The following is a 22,084-nucleotide window of genomic DNA, read 5'->3' as shown; positions in this document are numbered from 1 at the left end:
AGCCAGCACTGAAGAGTATTTATTCACTGTCGAATAAAAAATACACAGGTTGAAGATAAGCAGCTTATCGTTCAGCCAGCAGCCTCTTGCAGCACTCAAGGCATGCTGTCAGAGCCAGACAAGAAACGTCCGGTGCCTGCACCGCCAGCACCTGCACCTGCAGCCAGACCAGCCCCCGCTCCCTCCAGCCAGCTGATGCCATTTTGCTGCCTGGAGAAGCCTCAAAGCCAGGTGAGAACATCCCACCTGGCCACCCATCTGCCACAAGGGTCCCAGAGACCCTCTGTGTCCCTCCTGCAGCTGAGCAGGGCCTCAGCACCTCTGTGTCCTCCCATCAGCAGAGAGCTGCCCCCAGGGCAGTGGCTGCCATCCTGGGGATGCTCTCAGGGAGCAGGGAGGCCGTGGTCCACGTGGGATTCATTTCTGCACGTGTGTTTGAACCAGTACTGCAGAATCACTGACAAATCTCTTAGGTTCCTGCTTGTTGAGTTTTAAGATTTAGACTAATATTTCAGACCTCAAAATGAAAATCTCAGAAAGAGCAGCCCAGCTTCTGACAAAAAGTTTCCAACAGAAGAGAGGAGCTGAATATTGCTGACAGTCCCCTGTATTCCAAGCAAGCAAGTACATCCTCGATCTCAAATCCTGGATCTTAAAAATAACAAATTTCCCAGCTTGTACTAATTTCAATCATTAGTGTATTTTCAGTAAGCCCATTTCAGTGTCTGGTTTAAGCAGTATTTCTTCTTCCCAACTTATTTCCGACTTAGAAGCCCTTAATGCAGTTAAAGTCTTCTGGGTTTTGTTTAGAGATATGCTTGAAATGGGATTTTCTCACCCTTTCCCCTTTCTTCATGCCAAAAGAATCTGTTCCCAATGGAGCTCTTCTGAGCTGAGGCCATCCAAGCAGATTTTCAAACTTGTCAGATATTGTTCATTACCAACAAACATCTTTATTTTTTCACAATGTACTATAAACTGCTATGAGGTGTCACATAACACTGACAGAACTCAGTGCTTTGTAGCTGTAGAGAGGTTTTGAACCCGGAGATCTGTGCACGTCCTTGTGTTCCCAGAAGTGGCCTGGGGGCACTCGCAGCAGGGCGAGACACGGGCACAACGGGCGCCTCGGGTGCCCCCGCCAGCGGGGAGGGGGCTGAGCAGCACCGAGCATCAGGACCTGAGCAGGGCGGCAGTTTCAAGGAATTGGGATGTTTAATTCTTCCTTGCCTGCAAAATTCAGCTCTCTCGAACACTGAATGTCGTGGTAAGAGATTTTCCATCCCTGGCCTGCGTGTAACAGCTAAGGTGGTCGTTTCCCACAACAGAGCATGTCAAGGGAGCGGTCTCCCTCCCAGAGGGGGTTTCTAACCCGGTCAGATATCCCTGGTCAATATTCAGGCTCACAGAGCAAACCCCCCATCTGTAGCCCATACCATTAGCAAATAGCGTGGTGGTGGGAGAGCCTGCACCCCTCTTACCGCAGTCCTGTTCCTCTGTCCCAGACAGCAACACGGACATCACTGCTTTCCTCCTCGAGAAGAGAGTTCAACCAAGATTTTAGGATTAATTACATAAGAAACCAGGTGCAAAGCGTACCTGGGTTTGGTAAAAAATAAAAAAATGAAAAAATAAAAAAAATCCCTCTTAATGAAACTGGGCTTCCAGGAATACCAGCCTCAGCCTCTCCTTCCTTCCTCTTGCAGGACCCAACCCCAGGAAAGGGGCCAGAAGGTCGCAGCATTTCCCTGCCTGAGTTACTCGCTCCGTTTCTGCAGAAGGCTAACGAGCTCTTGGAGGATTTCAGCACTGAGGCTGCCTCTTTTAACCCAGCAGATCTCCCATGCATGCAGCACATCAAAGGAAGAAAACAAAGACACTGAGAATCCCCACAGCAGGAGGGGACAGACGGGTTCCGTTGTATGCTGCTGCTGCAGAAGCCATCAGTCGAAAGCCCAGGTAAATCATATCTTTGGAGGTGGTGTTTGTTCCCAGCTGCCGACGGGTTGACAGGACCGTGCCACGTTAGGCATTAGGCTTTCATCTTGCTGTTTAATCTCCTGCTTCTGGAAAGCAAAGACACTTCCTTTGGTTTGCAGTGCTCCGGGTTCAGATCTCAGGACAGCGACGACCCCCGGCTCAGCTGGGGCCAGCTGGAGTCCCTTGTCCCTTATCATGGCAGCCTTTCCCCCTCAGGTAACACTTACGTTCTGCCAAGCAGGTAACAAGGCACCTTGACCATGAGACATGCTGCTAGCCACTGGCAAGCTGGGGTGATCTGCCTCTGTGCCCCCATCACCACGCACGATTCAAAGGACCCTGAGAAAAAGATGAAAACGAGCATTTAAATAATTTGTGGTGTGTATTACACTGCTGCACATGAAATCCCTGAGTGAGTATATTCAAATCAGCTGGAGTCCCAGCCACAGTTCGGTTTGTGACTCCTCACCCTGTACAGCAATGGTCAGTCTGAGAAAAATGAGAGCAAGGCAGGGACTGCAGGCGTGCTTTGCCATGCAGCCCAGGGACAGCCCAGGTAGGACCCGAGCCGTGCTCTGGTCACCCCTCACATTGCCACCACAGCTGCTGTTCCCCCTGCAAAAATCAGGAGAAGCAACAGACAGGGCACCACGCCCTCCTTTTCTTCTCAGAGCTCGCTGAAAGGCACAGGGCTATTTATCTTTCTGTTTCACTGTTTCCACCTACAAACAACCAGAGATTAAGCACTTCACCTGGGGGGAAGAGTCGTGCTTCTGTACAGCATCTCACCGCTCTCCGAACCTGCTGGAAAAGGGCTGTCAGGTTTGACTGGAGCATGCTATACGTTATCTCCAGCAAACAGGGCACTGTGGCAAGGTAGCAGTTTTCTGTTAACGTGCACCATATGGCGAGACAGAAGTGGCCTGTCCCTCTGTCGGGACATACACGTTGAGACTCTTGGGAGTCTTTGCTGCACTTGTAATTGCTGATTTAAAAAAATAATCAGTTAGTGTTTTCAAATTTACAGCCACTGATTTGTCCCCATATCCACGTTACTTTCAATTTAGCTTTATTTAAGCATCTATTTGCACTCAGAGTACTGGAAGACAAAAAAGCCAAAGGCAGCAGAGGTGCCAGGGGTCCTTCTGGCTCTTGCTGGCCAAAGCAGGGCTGTGGACACCTCACAGCATCTACCCCGACACCCCAGAAGCTGCACACAGTATGAATTAGAGAGGGGCTTCAAGTATTAAGCTCAAAGCAAGGCTCGTGCATTTGAAGAATACTTTCACAGACTTGTACCTCCTTCAGGAACACCCTCCACATTTTCAGATTGCTCCTTCAGCCATGAAGCTACAAGTATTTCTGTACAGCACCAACCATTAAAACTGCACAAGGATGTGCCCACAAAATGGCACAGCAAGAAATTACGATTCAGGTGGGGCTGCTGACTATGTGGCTTAAAGAGTATCTCAAATTATCATATCTACTAGTCCTGGGGAAAAAATACAGTCCTCTTATGGATGGAAGTCTCCAGGCAGCCAGCTGATAGGATATGGCTAGAGGAGGAAACAAAAAAAAAATTCAAAAGTCACAGGAGTTTCTAAAATGCTGCAAGAACTGGAGAGCTGGAGCATTTCTTTGGATCAGACATGGGCCCAGTGAAGTGTCTGCCACACAAGAGACTTCAGGATGCCCATTGGTAAGGATGAACAGAGAGAAAACATCACTAGAGTACGAGAGAGGTGACAACGCAGAGGTTACAGCTCTCACTAAGAGCCAAACCAAGACAGGTTCCTGTTAGAAATGCTAACCCAGATATTAAATATAGGCAAGATGCATTTTTCTTTCTCTGGCAGCTGGAGTAGGAGAGCAAGGCAGCAAGCATCTGGCCCATTTCAAGGGAGTGTTCATTAATTACCAGATTATCCGATTAGTATCAGATAGAAATCGCTTCGCAATGGCTGCATGCCTACGGTAAGGGATTTGTACCTGGCCCTGGTAAATAGCTTTATCCCATTCATTCTTCTCCAGGTGGCCCTGCCTCCAGGCGGTGCCTAGGCACAACTTTGACTGCTGCTCAGAGGCTCCTTACAGGGCCTGGTACTCCCGAGGGAGCTGGGGCACGGCCCCCACGTGCTGGGGGAAGCGGGCACCTCCTGCTGCAGCTCTGTTGCTTCCAGGAGCCAGAAGAGCACACGTTGTCTGTCATCTGTCCTCCAGGCCAGGAGGGGCTGCGGACACCAGAGGAGCCTGTGCAGAGCTGTACGCTCTAATGTCGCGGCACAAAAAGGGCAGAAACAGGCAAACTGTTACAACACAGAGGCTAGAATTGTCACTTCTTTCCACAGAAATGCTTCCTTCGGTGTTAGCGAAGTTGAGAGACCTTCAGGGAGCAAGCAGAACTGAGCTCCCAAGCACAGCAGTCAAAACCCTTCCAGCTTTGGTTCTCCACACGAAGACACCGCACGGCAGACTGGCATTAGCTGAGCTCCAGCGAGTGCACAGCCTGAAGCACGCGCATCTGGAAAACCAGAGCTGTGAGACGAGGAGCAGCCTCAGCTCGTCTGTGAGAAGGGAGCCGGCAGCGCGCTGGGCCCGCGCGGGCCTGTGCCCACATCAGCATGAGCTGCTGCCGGTGCTGGGCTGCGCTCCCAGGCAGCACCCGCTGCTCTCCAAGCCCTTCTCCTCACTGCCTTAAAATAACTTTCTCAACTCGGTACGTATTACATTCCAAATGTACAGACCCCTGCAAGAGCTTAGCTGTTTGTTGTTTGTATTACAAAGCTTCATTTAACAACTTCTGAGGAAGTTGTTGAAATCGATGCAATTAGAGTAGCTCATTGAAGCCACGGTCCTCGCTTGATGGAGAACTGATTACTCGTTTTTTAATCAACTCGTTATTTTGTCACTCAAGCTAGGGGTTTATTTTTAAACAATAACTTGTCGTATAGGTTATTTAACCTTTTACCTTACCGTACTTGTTCTGTGGAACATATGAAAGCTTTACATCAGGATAAGAGCAGACAGTCTTCCCGTAAGGCTGGGAGCCTGTGCCAGCACAGGGATTTTCATGCTATTTTTAAACATTTACAAGTTGTCTCAAGCCTTAAATGATAAAAACATCAAGCAGTGAGAGTGCACTGAACTCAATATTTTGCTGTTCAGCCAGTCTAGCGGGAAAACAATAGTGCAAATATTTAAATATAAGCAGCAGCTGGAGGCATTTCCTTCAGCTGCTGCCACGAGGCATTAACTGGGTGTTAACCAGAACCACTGTATTTGTACGAAGGCGAGACCAAAGAGCTGCTGCCCTAGAAGGAAAGGTATTAGCTGCAGACAGGGCGTCTTTATGATGAAGGAATGCAGATCTGCTTCAGTAACAGAACCAAGACTGAAGGTGACAACAGATAACTCTGAGGAACCAATGACAGGTTTTACTGAAACAATTTAGAGGGTTAAGGAAGGTTTTGTTTGGCCTAAATCATTGAAAAACAATTCTTCAAGCAGTTTTACTTCAATAATTCACTTCATCACTCTGCCAAGGACCAGGACTGTGGGGAGGAGAAATACGTGCTGCCCAGGGTTACGGCAGAGCCCTTTGCATCACTGCAACACCTCCCAGCCACAATTTCAGTCTACGCACATGCATCACAACAGGCTAGCAAGTGCTTTTACGGGCACTGTTAGACAAATAAGTAGGACAGGATGCTCTGAAACGCAGCCACACCAATCACAGAGGGCACTGAAGGGCGTTTAGTCCCTGTGCTGGCCCTGGGTGGTACCGCTCGCACCCTACAAAGCACGCTCCCACCTCAGCCCCTCATCCCACCCACACCTGGCTGCAGCCCAGGACCACAAGAAGCAGCGAGCTTGGGCTGGGCGAGACCAAACCCAGAGAAATGCTCAGGGGCCTGATGAGTGCCGGCTTGTGCTAACGGCCAGGGCCGAGTGGAAAAAACGCAGTGCTGCAGGCACTAAATCCACCTGATGGCTAGCGCGGCTTCGCAGCAGAGCCATGGGACTCCTGCAACACAGCGTTGCCCCAGCAGCGTCACACAGATGTGGCTTGGAAGGAATTTCGTGGTGCTGCCTGCTAGCAGCAGGGACCAGCAACAAGGCTGGAAAGCCTTCACGTGCTTGTGATGGGTTTCAAGCACGTGCCGCACAAACCACGTCCCAGCAGCCAGCAGCTCTTGCACAGCTGTCCACTCCGGTCAGAGGCATAGAAAACCGGTAAGAACTTCAAAAAGGGGAGAGAAAAGCTGAGTAAATTTGTTCTGATAATTCTAGAAAAATGTCTTAAGGGCAGTGTTTCCCTAGAAATTAGCTGGCTTGGAGAAAGCCACCCCCTCCTTCCCCTACCCAAAGTGTTTTGACAGGAAAATAGAAGAGAATTTGACTGTACCAGTTACATACCCCAATACCCATTAACCCTGGGAACATCCCCAGTCACAGCTACAAAACCATCCACACAAGAATGCAGCCTGTTTCCCATCAGGAACCAGGATCCAGGTACTTCTACTCATAACAAATAAAGGGGACAAGAGTCCGACTTTTCAGTAAAGTGTAAACTTTGTGGATTTGTATATTAGTGAACATACAGTGAAGCCAAGTATCAGGTTACTGTAATAAATCTCAACTTTAAATCAACAACAACAAGGTCTAAGCATTAAGTGATTCTAGTCTGAAGAACAAAGCTTATAATTTTTCTAAACTCAGTTGCCAGCAGAATTTCATTTAATTACAGAAAAAAGTCCCATTTAACTCAGAATGCAGAAGGCCATTTATGACTTTGTACAGCAGCAGCTGAGTATGAAGCAGTGCGGCTGCTAAGAGCCTCATCTATTTCTGATGGTGTAGCTATTTGGAGAAGTTGTGTTAAACCCACCTGATACATGTCAGCGTCATTAAAGTCACATCTTCAAAGGCTGCATGTTAAGAGATTGCAGCAAAGCACTGTGGTGGTTTTACTCGGGTGGGCGGCCGAGCTCCACCACAACCGCTCTCTCACTCCCCCTCCTGAAAGAGGAACGGGGAGAAAATACGATGAAAAGGGCTGAAGGGTTGAGATAGGGATGATAGTTGAAAGAAGTAACGGGCAGAAGTAACATGGACTGGATGATCGTTATGAATGTAATAATTGTGAAGAATTTAAGAAAGCAGTAATTGTGAAGGAATGTGTTTCATGTTAGCATGGTGAAGGGACGAGGGGTGGTGTGTGTATAAATTGTCCATCTTGTCGGTGTTGTGATGATGTTATGTTTATTTTGGTGTGGGGAATTCTTTTTCTTTTTTGATGTAAGTGAAGTTTGTGAAGATTGTGATAATTGTAAAGTGAGAGCATATTGTGATTATTCTTAAATATGTTTTTCACATGCTTTTTTATGCTTTTTTTACAAGCCCAAACTAGCTTCCTGTTGAAAAGCTAAACAAGATAAAACAGAGTGGTTTAAAAAGGTGTTAAGTAAGTCTCTGGAGACTACAGAGCTCATGCTATCAGCCTGGGGCTCCCACCTCAGGTCAGACCTTTGCTGTTGCTGGATGAGGGCAGACTGATGTTTTGGATGACAATGGGACAAATTCATTGTAAGATTTCCACAAATATTTCAGAGATAAGCAGCAATCCAAGCTGAGCTGCCTTAGAGCTGGATGATCTTTCCACGTTTGTTGTTTCCCATGGGGTAGAAGGCACCCAGGGCACCGTGATGCACAAGGTTGGGGAAAGTCTTTCTGATCCGCAGAGCTGCTCCATGGGGGTACGAGGGAGGCTGAGCTCTCGTGGTGCTGACCTGGGAAAACAGGAGCAGTTACAGCAGCAGCTCATCACTTGGCTACCCGGGCTGCCCAGCCACCTGTAGCGTGCTGCAGCCTTCTGAGTAACGGGAAAAGCAAAGCTTTGTGAAGCATCTCAGCCCACTTCTGCGTGGAGATCTCTGAATGACATCTCAAAGCTTCATCAAACTGAGCATCATGAGCATGCCATTGCCTCATGAAAGCTAAAAAATAGCAGAAAGCAGAATGCTTCCAGGTAGGTCATCCAGAGCAGGCTGCAAGTTACCTGATTAAAATAGACCCTTTATTTTCCAATCTCTATTTATTAAAAAAAAAGTTTAAAAACTGAAGGCACGTTTTCCAGCAAGGTATCCAAAGATTCTCCATAGCTAAGTAGCAGGGAAAGCAGAGTCCAGAGCTGAGGTAATGATTTCTTTATTTGAATAAGACGCTCTCAGTTTCCCAAAAGACTGTAAGACAAGGACAATATCGTACCAAAATACAGCTTCAGTTTTTATAGTCAAATAAGTGATCTGCAATCTTATATCAGGCTAAAAACGACAGCTCAGGAGGACCACCACAAAACTGAAAACAGAGAATGAAAAGCCAAGAAGAATGTTCTTGGAGCCTGAAAAAAGATACGGCCTTTGATTACAGTGCTGTTGTTGTACGTGTGGGAGCAGGATGGGGGAAGACAGCAAACTCATATTTCTTCAAACAAGGCAGATATTTGAATGAAATCATGAATGATACAATGTTTATTTGAAATATGATTCTAGTTTAAGTGGCAAGTGTTATTTCAACATGCCTGTTTTCAGACCTGTTGAAAGAACTATTAAGAAGTCTGTTCAAGAGTGCTGGATTTTTTTTTGCTCCAGTAACTTTTCAGGGCCAGCCAGTGTCTGGGCAAGAGGCTTTCTGGGTGCAATTCGTTTTTGATATATTGTTACGCCTTCTGATTCAGAAAAGTCTGTTCCAAATCCCCAAATCTAGTAACTAAAGGTAGTAGAGTGTTAATCAAATATCACCCCAAGTGACCAAAAGCCTTACTGTGCCATCAGAGGGCTTTCTAACACGACAAGTTTTTTGATGTTGAGCAGCATGTCCTAAACACAGAGCCCACGAACTGAAACGCAACTTTTCCTGCAGCATTGGCTCTGCTAGTTAACGTAATCTCTGCTTCAGTGCTTCACCTTCCAAGAAGCAGAGATGTAACCTTTCCTTTGGAGCGGCCCCACCAGCCTGCGCTCACTTCTTGCGGTACTCGCTGATAGCAGGAACACGAGAAGCCCTACAAACTGCTCTGACAAGTCCCGCAGCAGCTGTAAGAGCCTGCCAGCACCGGAGAGAAATGAAACACATTTAAGTCGCTTCATGTTTCAGATCTGATGCTCATGAGCAGGCTCATTAACGAGCACACGCTGCCATCCCCACAAGCGAGGTCACAGCACCCCATGCACTCACCCGCCCCGAGCCCCAGTGCCTGCAGAAGCACTCCCAGAGGTTGGATGAACTGTGGTTTAATGGAACTTCACCAGCCTGTTTGGAAATGAGTTTAGAACCAAGCTGAGATGGTTTCACTTCTTCGGTGGGGTCAGAACCCTAAGCAAGCCCACCTGGAAGCAGCCGCCACTGCCGAAGGAGCTGAACTGCATCTAACCGGTGGCAAGGGGAGAGCCCCAGAAGCCAGCACAAAGCAACAGATCCCAACTACGGCGGCTGGAGCAGGTCTGGATTTCCTTGCTCAGGAACAGCTGGATCTAACTCTACCACTAGAGATGAGAGACGAGCAAATTTTCACGGAGAAGCTCTAAAACCGGGGCCGTAGCTGTGACCTCAATTGCAAATGTGTTGCTTGGGAGTAGAAAAAAAATCTGTTCACTGAGTTGTTTGGTAACTTCTGGAGAGAACTATTAGATCTGCCAAGGGGCCTGTAACCAAGCAGCGTGGGCTCCAGGAGACATCTCCATACACGAACGGCACCCAGGGCTGACCCCACCTGGATTCGCCATTCCTGTTCCAGAATCTCGCAGCTTCCGTCCCAGACATCAGTATTAGTCGCCACCTGCACAGGTGATGAAAATTCAAAGAAAAAACAAAAAAAAGCTCTCAAACTCAAACCAGCAGGCTTGCACCAAAAGCTCTGCATTTCACGACAGAGGCGGTTGCTGTTTGACCAAGCTTCTCCCTCTGGGATCCAGCTCTAAACAAGTGTCATCACCAGGGCTGTGGTAGCAGCTTCTGCAGATGTTCTGCCAGCAGCTAACGTACACAAGACGGGTGTTGCTGTGAACGCCGGGGCAGCTGCGCAGGTCTCACAGTGGTCAGCTCACTTCCAACAGCCCCTGAGTTACTGAGGTGGGGTGACTTTATCCAGAGCACAGCGAGTGGCAGCTTCCCTTAAAAACTGGTTCCCAAATACCCCAGACTGAAAGATGAATCAGTTGCAACTTTAAAATAAATAAATTTAATGGCCAAAAGAAAAGACCAGTTTATTAGATGTTGAACACTTGCAAATCCCCTGGTACCACCAAACACAGCATGGAGCCTTACAGCTCGAGATGCTTTTGTTTGTTTGTTGTTTTTCCTTATCCTTCCCCGTAAGAGCAGGCACACTCTACTCTTGGAATATTTTTGCACACAATTAGCTCAATGGCATGACTTTCGTGAAAGGTAAATCCTATACTGGAGCTTCTCTTTAACCCAGGACAAGTGGTAACATCAATGTACTTGGTGGAAAGGGGCCGGTTTGTGTAGCCCAGCACTGGCCATGTCAGAAGTCCAAAGGCTCTCTTCAGAACAGCAGTTCAGCATTCCCCACGCCTCGCCTGCAACTCTCCAGCAGTGACCTGAGAAGTCTTTGTTACGGAGTCAGCACGATCAGGAACGCCTTTCCCTCTTAACTGTAAGTTACTGATGTAAACACTTGTATTTACTGGTGTAAACACTTCCTACACGTTCCCTGGGAAGTCTTATCTAATAAGAAATGACATCAGTACCTCCCCACAGACAGCGAACCAGGAAAAAAAGCCTGCTATACAAGCACATAAATAGATTACAGCAGGGACAACTGGATAGTTTGCATATCTGGGCACGGCTGGGTTCTGAGACGGGCAGCCTTCCCTGCACTGCCTGGGGCCCATGCAGGAAGGCGAGGAGAGCCTCGTACTACTCACAGACAGCAGGCTGATCTCCAAGCTAATCAGCCATAAAACTGTAGATCTTGGTTAAGATTCTAAATGAGATCGTTCCTTATGTGAAACGTAACTTTGTGAAAATCAAATGCAGAACTGAGCAAAGCCTCTGAATGCCCCCCCAGAAGATGTTACACTTCTCCGGTGAATCCCTCAGCCTGAGATGCTGAAACAAAATACTCTTTCTAGTAAGCAAAGTTACAGACACGTGATTGTCCCAGAAAGAGATCTATCCCCCCAAAATGAGAAGACGCTGGATGCTATGGTTCCTGCTCTCATGAGCCAGGTGACTGCTAGGGAAGCATGAGCCCTGGCAGGACCTTGCTGGGAAATTCATGCAAAATGCCTGCCTATCATTGATTGCGATATAAAACCGATAAGGGACCATAAACTCAAAACAAAGTCAAATACTACACGTGACATCAGCTCTAGTGTTAACAGCCAGCACTAGGTCCAGGTCAGGGAGACAGACCTAAGGCATATTTTCAAAAACAGCGAGCAATTTTCTGCAACCAGTTTCTGTGGTAATGCCTCTCTCCTACATCTTTAACACCACAGAGTTTGGTACTAGCTTTGCACACTCAGTGCAGAGCTCTTCTCCTTCCACTTCCGTGCCAACAACACCTGGTCCCCTGCTGCTTCCCACCTTGTATTCCTCTGCTGCCACCCGTTCCTGAAAGCCAGCCTCTGGCCAAAGCTCAGGGCCATTCGCCCTGACACCGCTCACCCCAGTACACGGGTCTTCAGCAGGACCTAACAGGAGCGAGCCGCTCCCCACAGCCCGGGGAGGCAGCTGAGGGGCACCGAGCTGGCCGGGTACGCGTGAGGCGTGGGAGCAGACAGGCTCTGAGGCTAAGGACGGAGCTGACCATGGCCGCTGGCAGGTCACGGCCGAAAAGGAAGGTATCCTGGTGATGGAAGAAAGGCAGATGTCACGGCCAACCTCAAGAAGGTGCACGTGGGGCACTACAGGTTGGTCAGCCTCAGCACTGACCCGGGAAGGCTGTGGAGTAAATCCTCCTGGAGGAAGCATCCCCGCACACAAAGGACACGGGAGCGATGAGGAACAGCATGCCTTTACCAGGGGCAAACTCTGCCCTCGGAGCCTACGCTGGCTCTGTAGGCAAAAAAGAGCAGTGCCTGTTGTTTACCTTGACTTTCAAAAGGCCTTTGACATCATCTCTGGTCTGCTTATAACCAAACTTGTGAAATAGAGTGAATAGGTGCACAACAGGGGGGAGAACTGGCAGAACCACCACTCAACCAGCTGTGACTTGCAGTACAGAAACAAGTCAAGTTTGATTTTCAAGTATGAATCTTAAGTGCTTACTCTGCCTTTATACCACACAGGCCACAGGCCATTTACCTTCCAGGTCTTGCAGAGTCTGGAGTTTGGCTATCAAGCTTCATTCTTAGTATTTCTTCCCTGTCAGCAGATGGAACTTATTTCATCAGCTGCTTGAAACATGCCCTTTGTCAGCTTGGATCCTCTTTCACTGGGGTCTCATTGTGCAAAGGCAGGCTGGAACACTTCCTCTGGTCATTGCGTAAGCTATTTTAGGGCAGAGAAGAGATATGTCTCCTTTATCATTATGCAAAAAGAAAAAAAGAGCAAAGCCACCTAATGCAGAATGCTGCAATAAGCCATGGCCAAAAGTTTTTCTCAGCCAACACTGCTTGCGCCAGAATCTAAAGGGTAGAGAGGGTGAGGTGCTCGTATACCACAGAGGCATCTGCCCCACACATCAAAACTACTTGAGGAGCTGAGACCTCTCAGAGCACTGCTCCTTTCTGCATGGCATAACATTTATGTCCTTCACCGGAAAGACACCTTCAGTGCTGTGCCCTTTAAAAAGGGATTTTTACCTACAGAAAGCTCACAGTGCTCCTTCTGCAACAGCTTACGGCTTGCTGTAACAGAGATTCTCATCAGTCCACTTCCTGAGGCCAGCTTACAGGGCCCACGTTAGGAGTGCAGGCCAGCCCCCGCAGCCTCCTGCAAGCAGTCCCTCCTGAGACCCTGCAAGGCCAGAAGGGAGCCACCACTGCCAGATGAACTCTCACAACCACATACTTGGAGGTTGCATACACGTTCTCCCTAGCCATGCCTGCAGGCACGGTGCAGCAGTGGCGGTGCTGTAGCCCCGACGATGCTCCTGCCCGGGACACAAGATGCTCGCTGTGCGGAAGACACTGCGCTGCTGCCCTGGAACAGTGCTCTGTCTGCTCCCGACCAGGAACTGGAGATGCTGTCACTGCTCCTGTACTGTGCACTAGGTGACTGCTATGATTTCTCATGCTGTAGCCTGACATACTTATCAAAGACCTGGTGATGGACAGACATACATGCCTTCAGAGGGGGCTTTCACTCCAAGACAAACGTGAACTTCGTTTTTAATCCATGCTTCTAAAAAGACATAGAAATTGCAAGGATTCTTAAAAAAAAGTAGGGATTTCTGAGTCCAAGAGAAATTAAAGTACAGCTAGCTGAGTTGTCTTACCATAAAAGGAAGTAACTTTTTAAATAGAAACAAAAACCTTTTCTTTACGCTTATCTGCAGATAAGATGGAACTAAATGCAACTGACACAGTTTACCTGGAAAACTGTGCTGAGTTCTCACACAACTGCACCAGGAAGCAGTTTAGGAGCCCAGCTGAAACGCAAGCTAGCTCCCAGTAAAAGCTAGCATACTACACTCAAAGAAACAAGTCACATTTCTGCATTAAACAATTGCAATCCAAACTAATTGTCACCCCACAAACTTTTAAAAGAACCTGTGTATTTCTTGCATGCTTCTGTCTGCACCACTTTGGTGATGAGTTCTTTGCCAGACTCGATGGAGATATGCCTCAATGGCATTGTCAGGTTTCACTTTTGGTAATTTAAAACTAAAACCTGTAGTTTGGATAGCCAAAATATTTGTAAAGTGAATCCTGAAGCCCAGTCCTTGACACACCAAGACCATCACAAGATGAGTTACTAACGTGCTACTGTGGCACAGACTTCATTCCTGAAAACTTACCTGTTACACCCACAACAACTCCAGGACAATGAAATTTGGCTTTACTAAAACATATGCAAAGGGCAATTCCAAAAGAGGATAAATTGCAATTCATAAATACACAGTGTAATTTATTCAACAGGAAAATATAGGTGAGTCATCTGAGTGCATGAATCAGTACACATTCCCAAGTTAGCCTGGAAGACAAAGCTAAAATTTAGGACAAAGTGTTTTTAAAAACAAGCTGAATCTAAGAAATATGAAGTGAATTCTTCTTCTGTATTAAAAGAGAAGAGCATGAAAACTATACCAGTCATGCTTCCTTACTGTAAAATGTTAATTAATACTGTGAGGTTATTATATATCAGCAAAACTATTCTATATCAACAACTTATCAACAACTAGAGGAAAAAGACACCACCTCCCAGAAACCTGACCCCAAAGCCTACAAAACCAGGCAATGAACAATCTCAAATTATTTATTAGGAAAAGACAAAGTACTGTTTCAACATTCATACAGAACAAATGCTAATAAAACCAGGAAAATAAACTGTAAAAAGTAGGCCCATCACAGAGGAGTTGGCTTATGACAAAGTAAATGAAATGCAAACTTCATTCATGCAAACAAGCAATAAAGTATTATTTACAGTTTTGATGGGACAAGTTACAGCATCGGCCACATTTAGGCCTCAATGAAATGAGTGAGATAATAAAGGGATCTAATCTGTACATTCAACAACGAGGTTATAAAAAGAAAAATAATTTAAACAATTTACAAGAGCTGTATCAGAGATGGCATAAAGGTATCATTTACAAGAGTTGTATTAACAGGTGACACAAAGGTATTAATCAGGAATTTATGAGTAAAAATTTGTAGCACATTTTTACATCACAACTTCAGTGTCAGAACAGTAAACAAGGAAGTGGAGACATAACATGAGTGCAATGTAATAGAATAAGGCAACTTAACCAAATGGCTCTTAAGAGAACTTCCATCCTACAAGGGTTTACAATTTATTAATTTGCCTGTTCATTTTGCTAAGCATCTAAAACATCTGAAGACAGGAGTTGGTCATTAGCAGGCCTGCACATGACAAGTCAGTAGATGGAAAAATCAAATACTCACTTGTTAAAATTTGCCAAAACTCAGAAACATAGAAAAGTGCAGATGATAAAAAGCCCTCTATAACCTATAATATCAAAACATTGATTTTCATGTTCTAGATGCTGTCATTAAGTACTTCTCAAAATATTTCACTAGTCTTACAATTATCTTCTGTGATGCACAATCTGAAACTAATATACCTCCTCCTAAAGCATGTATTTACAATGTTCTTAAATTGATGCTAGAATTGTGAAATGCTAGCAGTTTATAGCACAGATTAGCAACTGATACATCTTATTCCAGTTTATTTTGTAGACTAATTAACACATTTCCTTTAAAAAGAATTTTAAATGGTATTTTTCCATTTTTTTCAACAGCTTTCCCACATGCTAAAAGGAATGTCTGATTTCTTGAAGTTTTAGCAAAGAACAAATGCTGATCTTGTTCTAGCTGACGCTAACTGCTTTGAGCAGCTACGATGACAAAACAAGCCTAAGGATAACGCTGAAAGCCTGCAATGAGAAGTGATCCGTCTCATAGCGTACAACCGGAATGTCACGGGCCTTACAGAAAGCAGCACAGGAAGCTAAAACCTGTCAATGACTTGCCACACTAACAAACAGTCCACATATGTTAAAAAAAGGAAAAGGGAAACTCAAAATATGGCAAGAAGTTATTCGCAAATAATAGATTTTAAATCTGTCAGAAGGACCAGACTATAAATATTTTATTTACAATTTCTGTTTAGAATGTTTATTCTCAACAAATGATTTAGCACCAGCAGGAATATGCAACGTAGCATTACTGTGTTCCCCAGGCAGAAGGCCTTGAGGCCAAACCTTGCTCCCATTTAAGAGATCTACTCAACTAGCTGAAGTGAGCAGGATTTGGCACTCAGTTATGCAGACCTGGACCGCTCAAACATACCTCTGATAGCACATTAATAATTACAAACATGTTACAGCCTCTTTTTAGATGTTTTCACAAAGCGTGAAAAAATGCTTTTTAAAAAGTTTAATATTTTGCACGTGTCAATTAAACAAAAGTAACAAATGCCTCTTTACAGACTTTTAACTCAAAGAATTAGTAATATTCTATCTCAGATGACAGAATACTGGTAATGTACTTTGGAATACATTAATAAAACTTCAGTAACACAAGTGGACAATTACCCCTCTGTCTGTATGATAAGGCATTTTTTGTCTCCCACGGTCATGTCAGATGATTTAAAATAATTCATCCATTTTACCCACAATGACCTTAACCATACTCCCTCTCACTGTGCATTAAGGGGAAATAGAAAGATCGGTAAAACCAAAACAGTAACTGCACATGCCAAGTACCTTCCTAGCTCTGCACGGTAATCTACAGGTCCTGGTCAAACACTCCCACAGTCTGACCCACAACAGTTTTGTTTGCTTTTTAACCTAAAAGGTCTATTACATACTGCATATCTTTTAAGCCCATGTACTCAAAAAAAAAAAAAGGAAAATACCAACAAGGGAAAGAACTAACCTCATGACATGTGGAAAATGAACTCATGATAAAAGAATGACCACATGTAGCTGATCTGAACTGCACTGATCTTGATCTGTTCTCAACTTAAGCAAACTGTTCCCTTGGGATTATACCTGTCCAGTTTCCAGAATGTGAATAGTGAAAGTGATGTTTAAAACATAGTTTGAATGTGAATTTAGGCATTAATGTTAGTTACAGACTGAATGCATAAGACACCATCTAGTCTTTAGGAAGCACAGACTTACTCCAGAAAAAAAAGAGACACTAACTAGTCTCAAATGCTAAAATCTGTTATACTGAAACATTTAGGAATGAGAAGTTATTGTGACTTATCTGAAAGTAGGTATTTCCTGAAGACCTATACTGGATAGAGAAAAAGACTTAATATTTCAGTCTTTAAAGGCAGTATCATCAGCTTGCATATACACTACCAACAACTCATATGCAAGCAGGAATCTCACAGTACTACTGAAGGAATATTTAATCTATTACGAGAAGCCAGAACTTTTGTTCTTAACATGCAGGCTGAGAATAGAGGGGGACAGCAGGATCTCATATTCTTCCTAGGCCAAAACTCCCAGTCTACAAAAGGAAGTATTCTGTGATGTGCTGAGAGAATCACATAGGTGCTTGCTTGCAGAACACTAGAAAAAGAGAGGCAAACATCTTCAAAAGGTAGAGATCTGAACACTGTTTTAAAATCTGGACCAAACTAAGACAAAAATAAATTATACCAATGTTGCTTCTCTCTGAACTGTTATCTTTATTCAAGTTTTGTTAAAAAAATTCAAGTGTTTAACCTTAACCTCTGCAAGCCTCAGTAAAGAACACTGAAGATGTGTTCACCCCATATTGCTAAATGTTCAAAACATATTATAGAAAAGGTTCTCTTCCTGTTAAAAATGCTGTTACCCTATGTAGAAGTAGAAAGGTGGTAAAGTTTAACAGCTGTTAACAACTTGGGAGAGCTTCATATAAAATGAACTTCTTTGGCCAGAAATAATCTGTGCTCACCTGAATAAGAACTAGTAGGATTTTTAGGGAGATACTGATAGAATAAAACTGTGCGTCATGCTTAAGAAGATTGAGCTGGAGAGAGAGAAAAGTGCAAAGGCATTACCTCCAAAGATAAGGGCTATGGGGATGGGCAGCCCAAAACCTTGTGCTGTTCTCCTGGCGTCTCTAACTAAACTGGATGGAAAGGATCATCTCCACAGCCAATAAAGTTATCTGATAAGCAACACTGGTCAAGAAGTCTCATGAATCAAGTCCCAGTACCATTAAAATTGGCATTACATGAAAAACTTAAAAGGCACTCGCATGGCTGACTGAGCTGAAAGCAATTACACATTCAAAATGAGCTTTATGTTTTACTTTACAGGTACCAGACAACTTTCCTTTAAAGCGGTCCTACTTGAGAAGACAAGAGTAGCCCTGAGAAAACCCCTAATGCCCTCTACTGTAGTACACTCTATCAGTTCACTATAAAGCAGCTTCAACCAGTTAGCTTTGGGGAATAGGAACGGCAAGTGTGAAAATGAAAACAGAGATCAGGAAAAAAGCAAGTTACTTCAGTTATGCGTATAAAAGATACAAGCCTGTTCAAATTATTTAGAAGAGAATTTAGATTAGAAGACTAAGGCTAATCCTGCAACTATTTGTGATGGCTAGTATTTCTAGGGGTGGTAGAGCCAATCTTTGAAGACTCTAGGAACAAGTTCTAATTTGAGAGAAAATGAGACAAAATGAAAGATCTGGCTTTAAAGCCAGGCTTAAAAACTTCTTTTTTCCTGTAATGAAGTTACAATTGTGCTGATAAAACAAGTGAAAGGAAGCCTTTTTTCTGCAAGCTCAAGGAAAGAAAAATAGAGGTAGGGCATACTTTGATTCTCACAGTAGTTTCTATCTATACAGTACAGCTATTCAAGAATTACTGCATTACTTTATTCTATAACTGTACAATTTACCTTAAAAATGTCTTTTAGGTCATATCAACTTCAAATGGTTTAAATTAACCATGGTCATGGTCATCAGGTAACCATCTCCTATGTGCGCTTCTGGTTAAATACATACAACACCTCCAACTACTGCTTCAAAAGCAGCTCTTTCAGTAACACAATGAGAAATGAAGTAGCAATAAATATGGACTAAAGGAACTGTTTCTAATTAGGCTGTAGTGTCTTAAAATACTTCACTTTGCAAGAAAAACATACAGTTGGTTCACAAAATTTTCAGGAAGCTGTCAAAACATTCAGAAAATGTTTCTTGAAGTTTTATAACCAAATACAGGTTACTTCCTATAGTCAATCTTGAAAGGAACAGCGTACAGTACTTGTAAGACACTATAAAAGCCATATTCACCTATTTTCTGAAGTGCTCTGATTAGCATTACATCAGTTGAACTGCGAGTTCATTTTTTAATGTCTAGACTGAAACATCAAAGCAAGCACAGAAAATTCAGTAGGAGTACTAGGAAAAGCACTGGTAGATGAACTGTATTTGAGATTGGCATTGGGCTCAGTAAAATGGCTACTCTAAGTTACTGCACTCTTAAAGGATCACAAATTTATTTTTTAAAACCGTAAGATGTTAATATGGGGCTTTGAATTTAAATAAAGGAAAAAAATTGCACACAGCTTTCCAACGTACCAGGTGGATGTGTCTGTGAATACAATGCAGCCATGCTGTGGAATCATCAGTTGTAAAGCACATTAAAACCCAACACTAACACATTCTAGTTTGGTTGTTCTTCGTGCACTTATAGGAAATAACATTAAAATAATTGTCATAAAAATGGGTATTTCTTTAGTCCACAAAGATTCATATAGCTAACGACTGTATAATGTCCTTATAAATTTAAGATCTCATGCCCTGCTTCAGGACTAAACTTATTATAATAATCCCAACTGCAAATTTCTAAAGTAGATAGGAAAAAACGATCAGTTCCCGAGTACGGATTTTATCCCAAGGCCACAGTTTGATAAATGGTTCCATATTGCAAGTGCACTGCATATTGGTCCTTTTAGTACTGCAATACAAACTCTGATGCTGTCCTCAACTTCCAGAAATCAAACTTACAAATCCAAAAGCAAGCTAGCCATCTTCCATTTTCAACATTTAATTAGAGTCTGATTACCTCACATAAAATTAAAGAAATCAGATTTTCAAAAGAGTAGGATGGGACAAAAATTTTCTAAGTCTCCATATAAGTTAGCCAAAGCATCAGAATTTCAGTGTTCCATTTTTAGTTTGTTAGGAAGAGGATTTCTTCAACTCTCACAGGCTTTGTGGTGTCTTCACAAATAATGATTTGTGATGTTAGAAATTGAGGACCCCCCCCCAACCTGAAGGCATTTTTGGAAGTCACATCCTCAAATTAAAAAAGAAAGGTTTTCATTAAATCCTTTTCTAAATCTAACCAAAGAGAGAGGGTCTTCCCAAAATCACAGGTGGATGCTCAAGTAAGCGAAGAGGGCAAGTAGAGATATTCACAAAACCTTCACAACATCAACTGCTTATTCTTCTGCTTTGGCTGATTTTTTGTGTTTTTATTCTTTCCACTGAAAACTAAAGCATTAGTAGTATTTCCACTACACAGGAAAATAAAATAATTACTATTGTTACCATGGAAAACCACTGCCTATGGTTTCCTCATCTTGTTGATAGTACCTCACTGTTTTTACAGTTGCGTGCATGAGGGAAATTGTGTTCGTACTGTAGTATAAACAATAAAAATAATGTTTCATTCATCAGTTATATACAAACCCAATAGGCCTAAAGCCTCAGGAATTAACTTGCAATATTTTAGTGCTGAGCACTTAAAGAACTGGCATTCCTTCTCCCAGAAGCTTGTTTTCAGAGGATGTATTGCATATTAAAAGTTCAATATTGGCTATGTATATTAAAGAACATAAATGATATCCCCAAACATTTTGCTTTTGAATGCCCAGAGGAAAAAAAAACAAACACCTTCCTTATAATGGCAATATTCAGTAGCTCATCACTTCTTAAATTTAAAAATTTACAGAAAATCTACCATTTTCTTTTCCCATCCCCAGACTTAGTTCCCATTGCCATAAACGAGTGTCATCCAGGTGGAAAACAGTTCAGTGCAGTGACATCTTGCATCTCAACTGAAGTTTGGCAGCCCGAGAAGAGCACCAACAGCTCCAAAGTATCCCTGTTCAAAAGAAATGAGTATTTCAGGTTCAAGTAGGACATGAATTTCTTTGAATCATATATTTCTATAACAACAAAGCATCTGGCAGACCAATGCTACAGAAAGAACATGCACTTAATACATCATCTTTCATATTATTTTTTTAAAGCTTTATGAAACAAAAAACATTATCTTTACTATTGAGCTTAACTCTAGATTCTACCCTAAACCTCCCCATACACTGCAGGACTTCTAAGACACAGCACTGACTTAAAGCACAAATTTCTTGATTTTCTTAAATAGAGGAGCTGCATATTTTGGTTGCCAAGGATCTTCAATATCCACAGCTACATTATTCCCATGGTACAAGTATGAAATTTATTTAACTAACTGCACCTCACATTTGTAAAACAGTTAAAGCAGCATCTCCAAGCTTCAAAACACTTTTTTGGACTATATACTTGGCAAGACACAAAAAACAGTGTTCTCCTGTTGGATTACTTTTCCCCCATAGAAATTAAGATGTTCTTCCTTCCTACTGCTATAAAACATAGAAGCATTTTGAATCTTCACTTGACAAAATGCAAGAATTTTAAACAGATTGAAGAAAAATCTGAAGGGGTAGGACTAACAAGGAACTGTTCTCCTATTATTGCACACACTTGCACGAAGACGGTCTCACAATAAAACTGTAAATGAAAAAAATGCGAGAATTGACCGAAGGGTAAGAGATCTAATACTGGAATATTTGCAGACCAGCAAACTGAGGACAAAGATTGCCAGCCCCTTCCCAAGAAGCCACATGTCTCCCAGCTGCGAGACCTGTCACTATCACTGATTACCTGTATTTTAACCAACACAGGTCAACTCTGTCAGGATTACATACTGACCTAGATGACAGAAGCTACCCTAAGGCAGGCTAGTCACAGAGTATAAAAATCACTTCAAAAAAGTGTAATGAGTATCTGTGGTGGCACAAGACCAGTCCTGATCAAAAACAGTATCAACTTTCAGGCTGTTGCTCAAGGTCAGTATCTCAAAGGCCTGTGCTATAGATCCCACTGCGATCTTTGGAAATCTAACGCTTAGTATTGTTTCCAACCAAAAACCGAGGAAGGGCTGTCGAACCCTAGCATGAAGCTTAACATTTCTTGTACCTCTCCAACAAAATCTATAGCCTGATCTAAGATACTCCAAACACGCTGAAGTACTTCCTTCCCTCCCTGACAGAACTGCCCCCAGAGAACCAGTGCAGCATGAGGAACACCTCTGACTTCCAACACCTATGAGTACTCAGTGTCTGAGGATAACACGCTTAGGACAACTACTCAGGACATGAACTTTTATCAGTGGT

General features: G+C 43.6%; 1 protein-coding gene and 1 long non-coding RNA gene across 2 annotated transcripts in view; one reads left to right on the top strand and one right to left on the bottom strand.

The window, feature by feature from the left end:
• The first annotated feature begins 107 nt into the window (after positions 1-107).
• LOC308177793 lies at positions 108-19,344 on the top strand. The gene is made up of 2 exons (XR_013939408.1): positions 108-231; positions 1,707-19,344. It is a non-coding gene; the product is annotated as an uncharacterized lncRNA (long non-coding RNA).
• PANK3 (pantothenate kinase 3) overlaps positions 14,410-22,084 on the bottom strand; it is a 19,681-nt gene continuing 12,006 nt past the window's right edge. The window contains exon 7 of the mRNA XM_080555585.1: positions 14,410-20,751. Within this exon, the coding sequence (XP_080411711.1) occupies positions 20,701-20,751 (51 nt within the window). The 3' untranslated portion in view covers positions 14,410-20,700. The remainder of the gene's footprint in view (positions 20,752-22,084) is intronic.

This window comes from Anser brachyrhynchus, assembly GCF_964034855.1.
Source record: "Anser brachyrhynchus genome assembly, chromosome: 14".
NCBI lineage: Eukaryota > Metazoa > Chordata > Aves > Anseriformes > Anatidae > Anser > Anser brachyrhynchus.
This window is presented reverse-complemented; position numbering and strand designations above follow the sequence as displayed.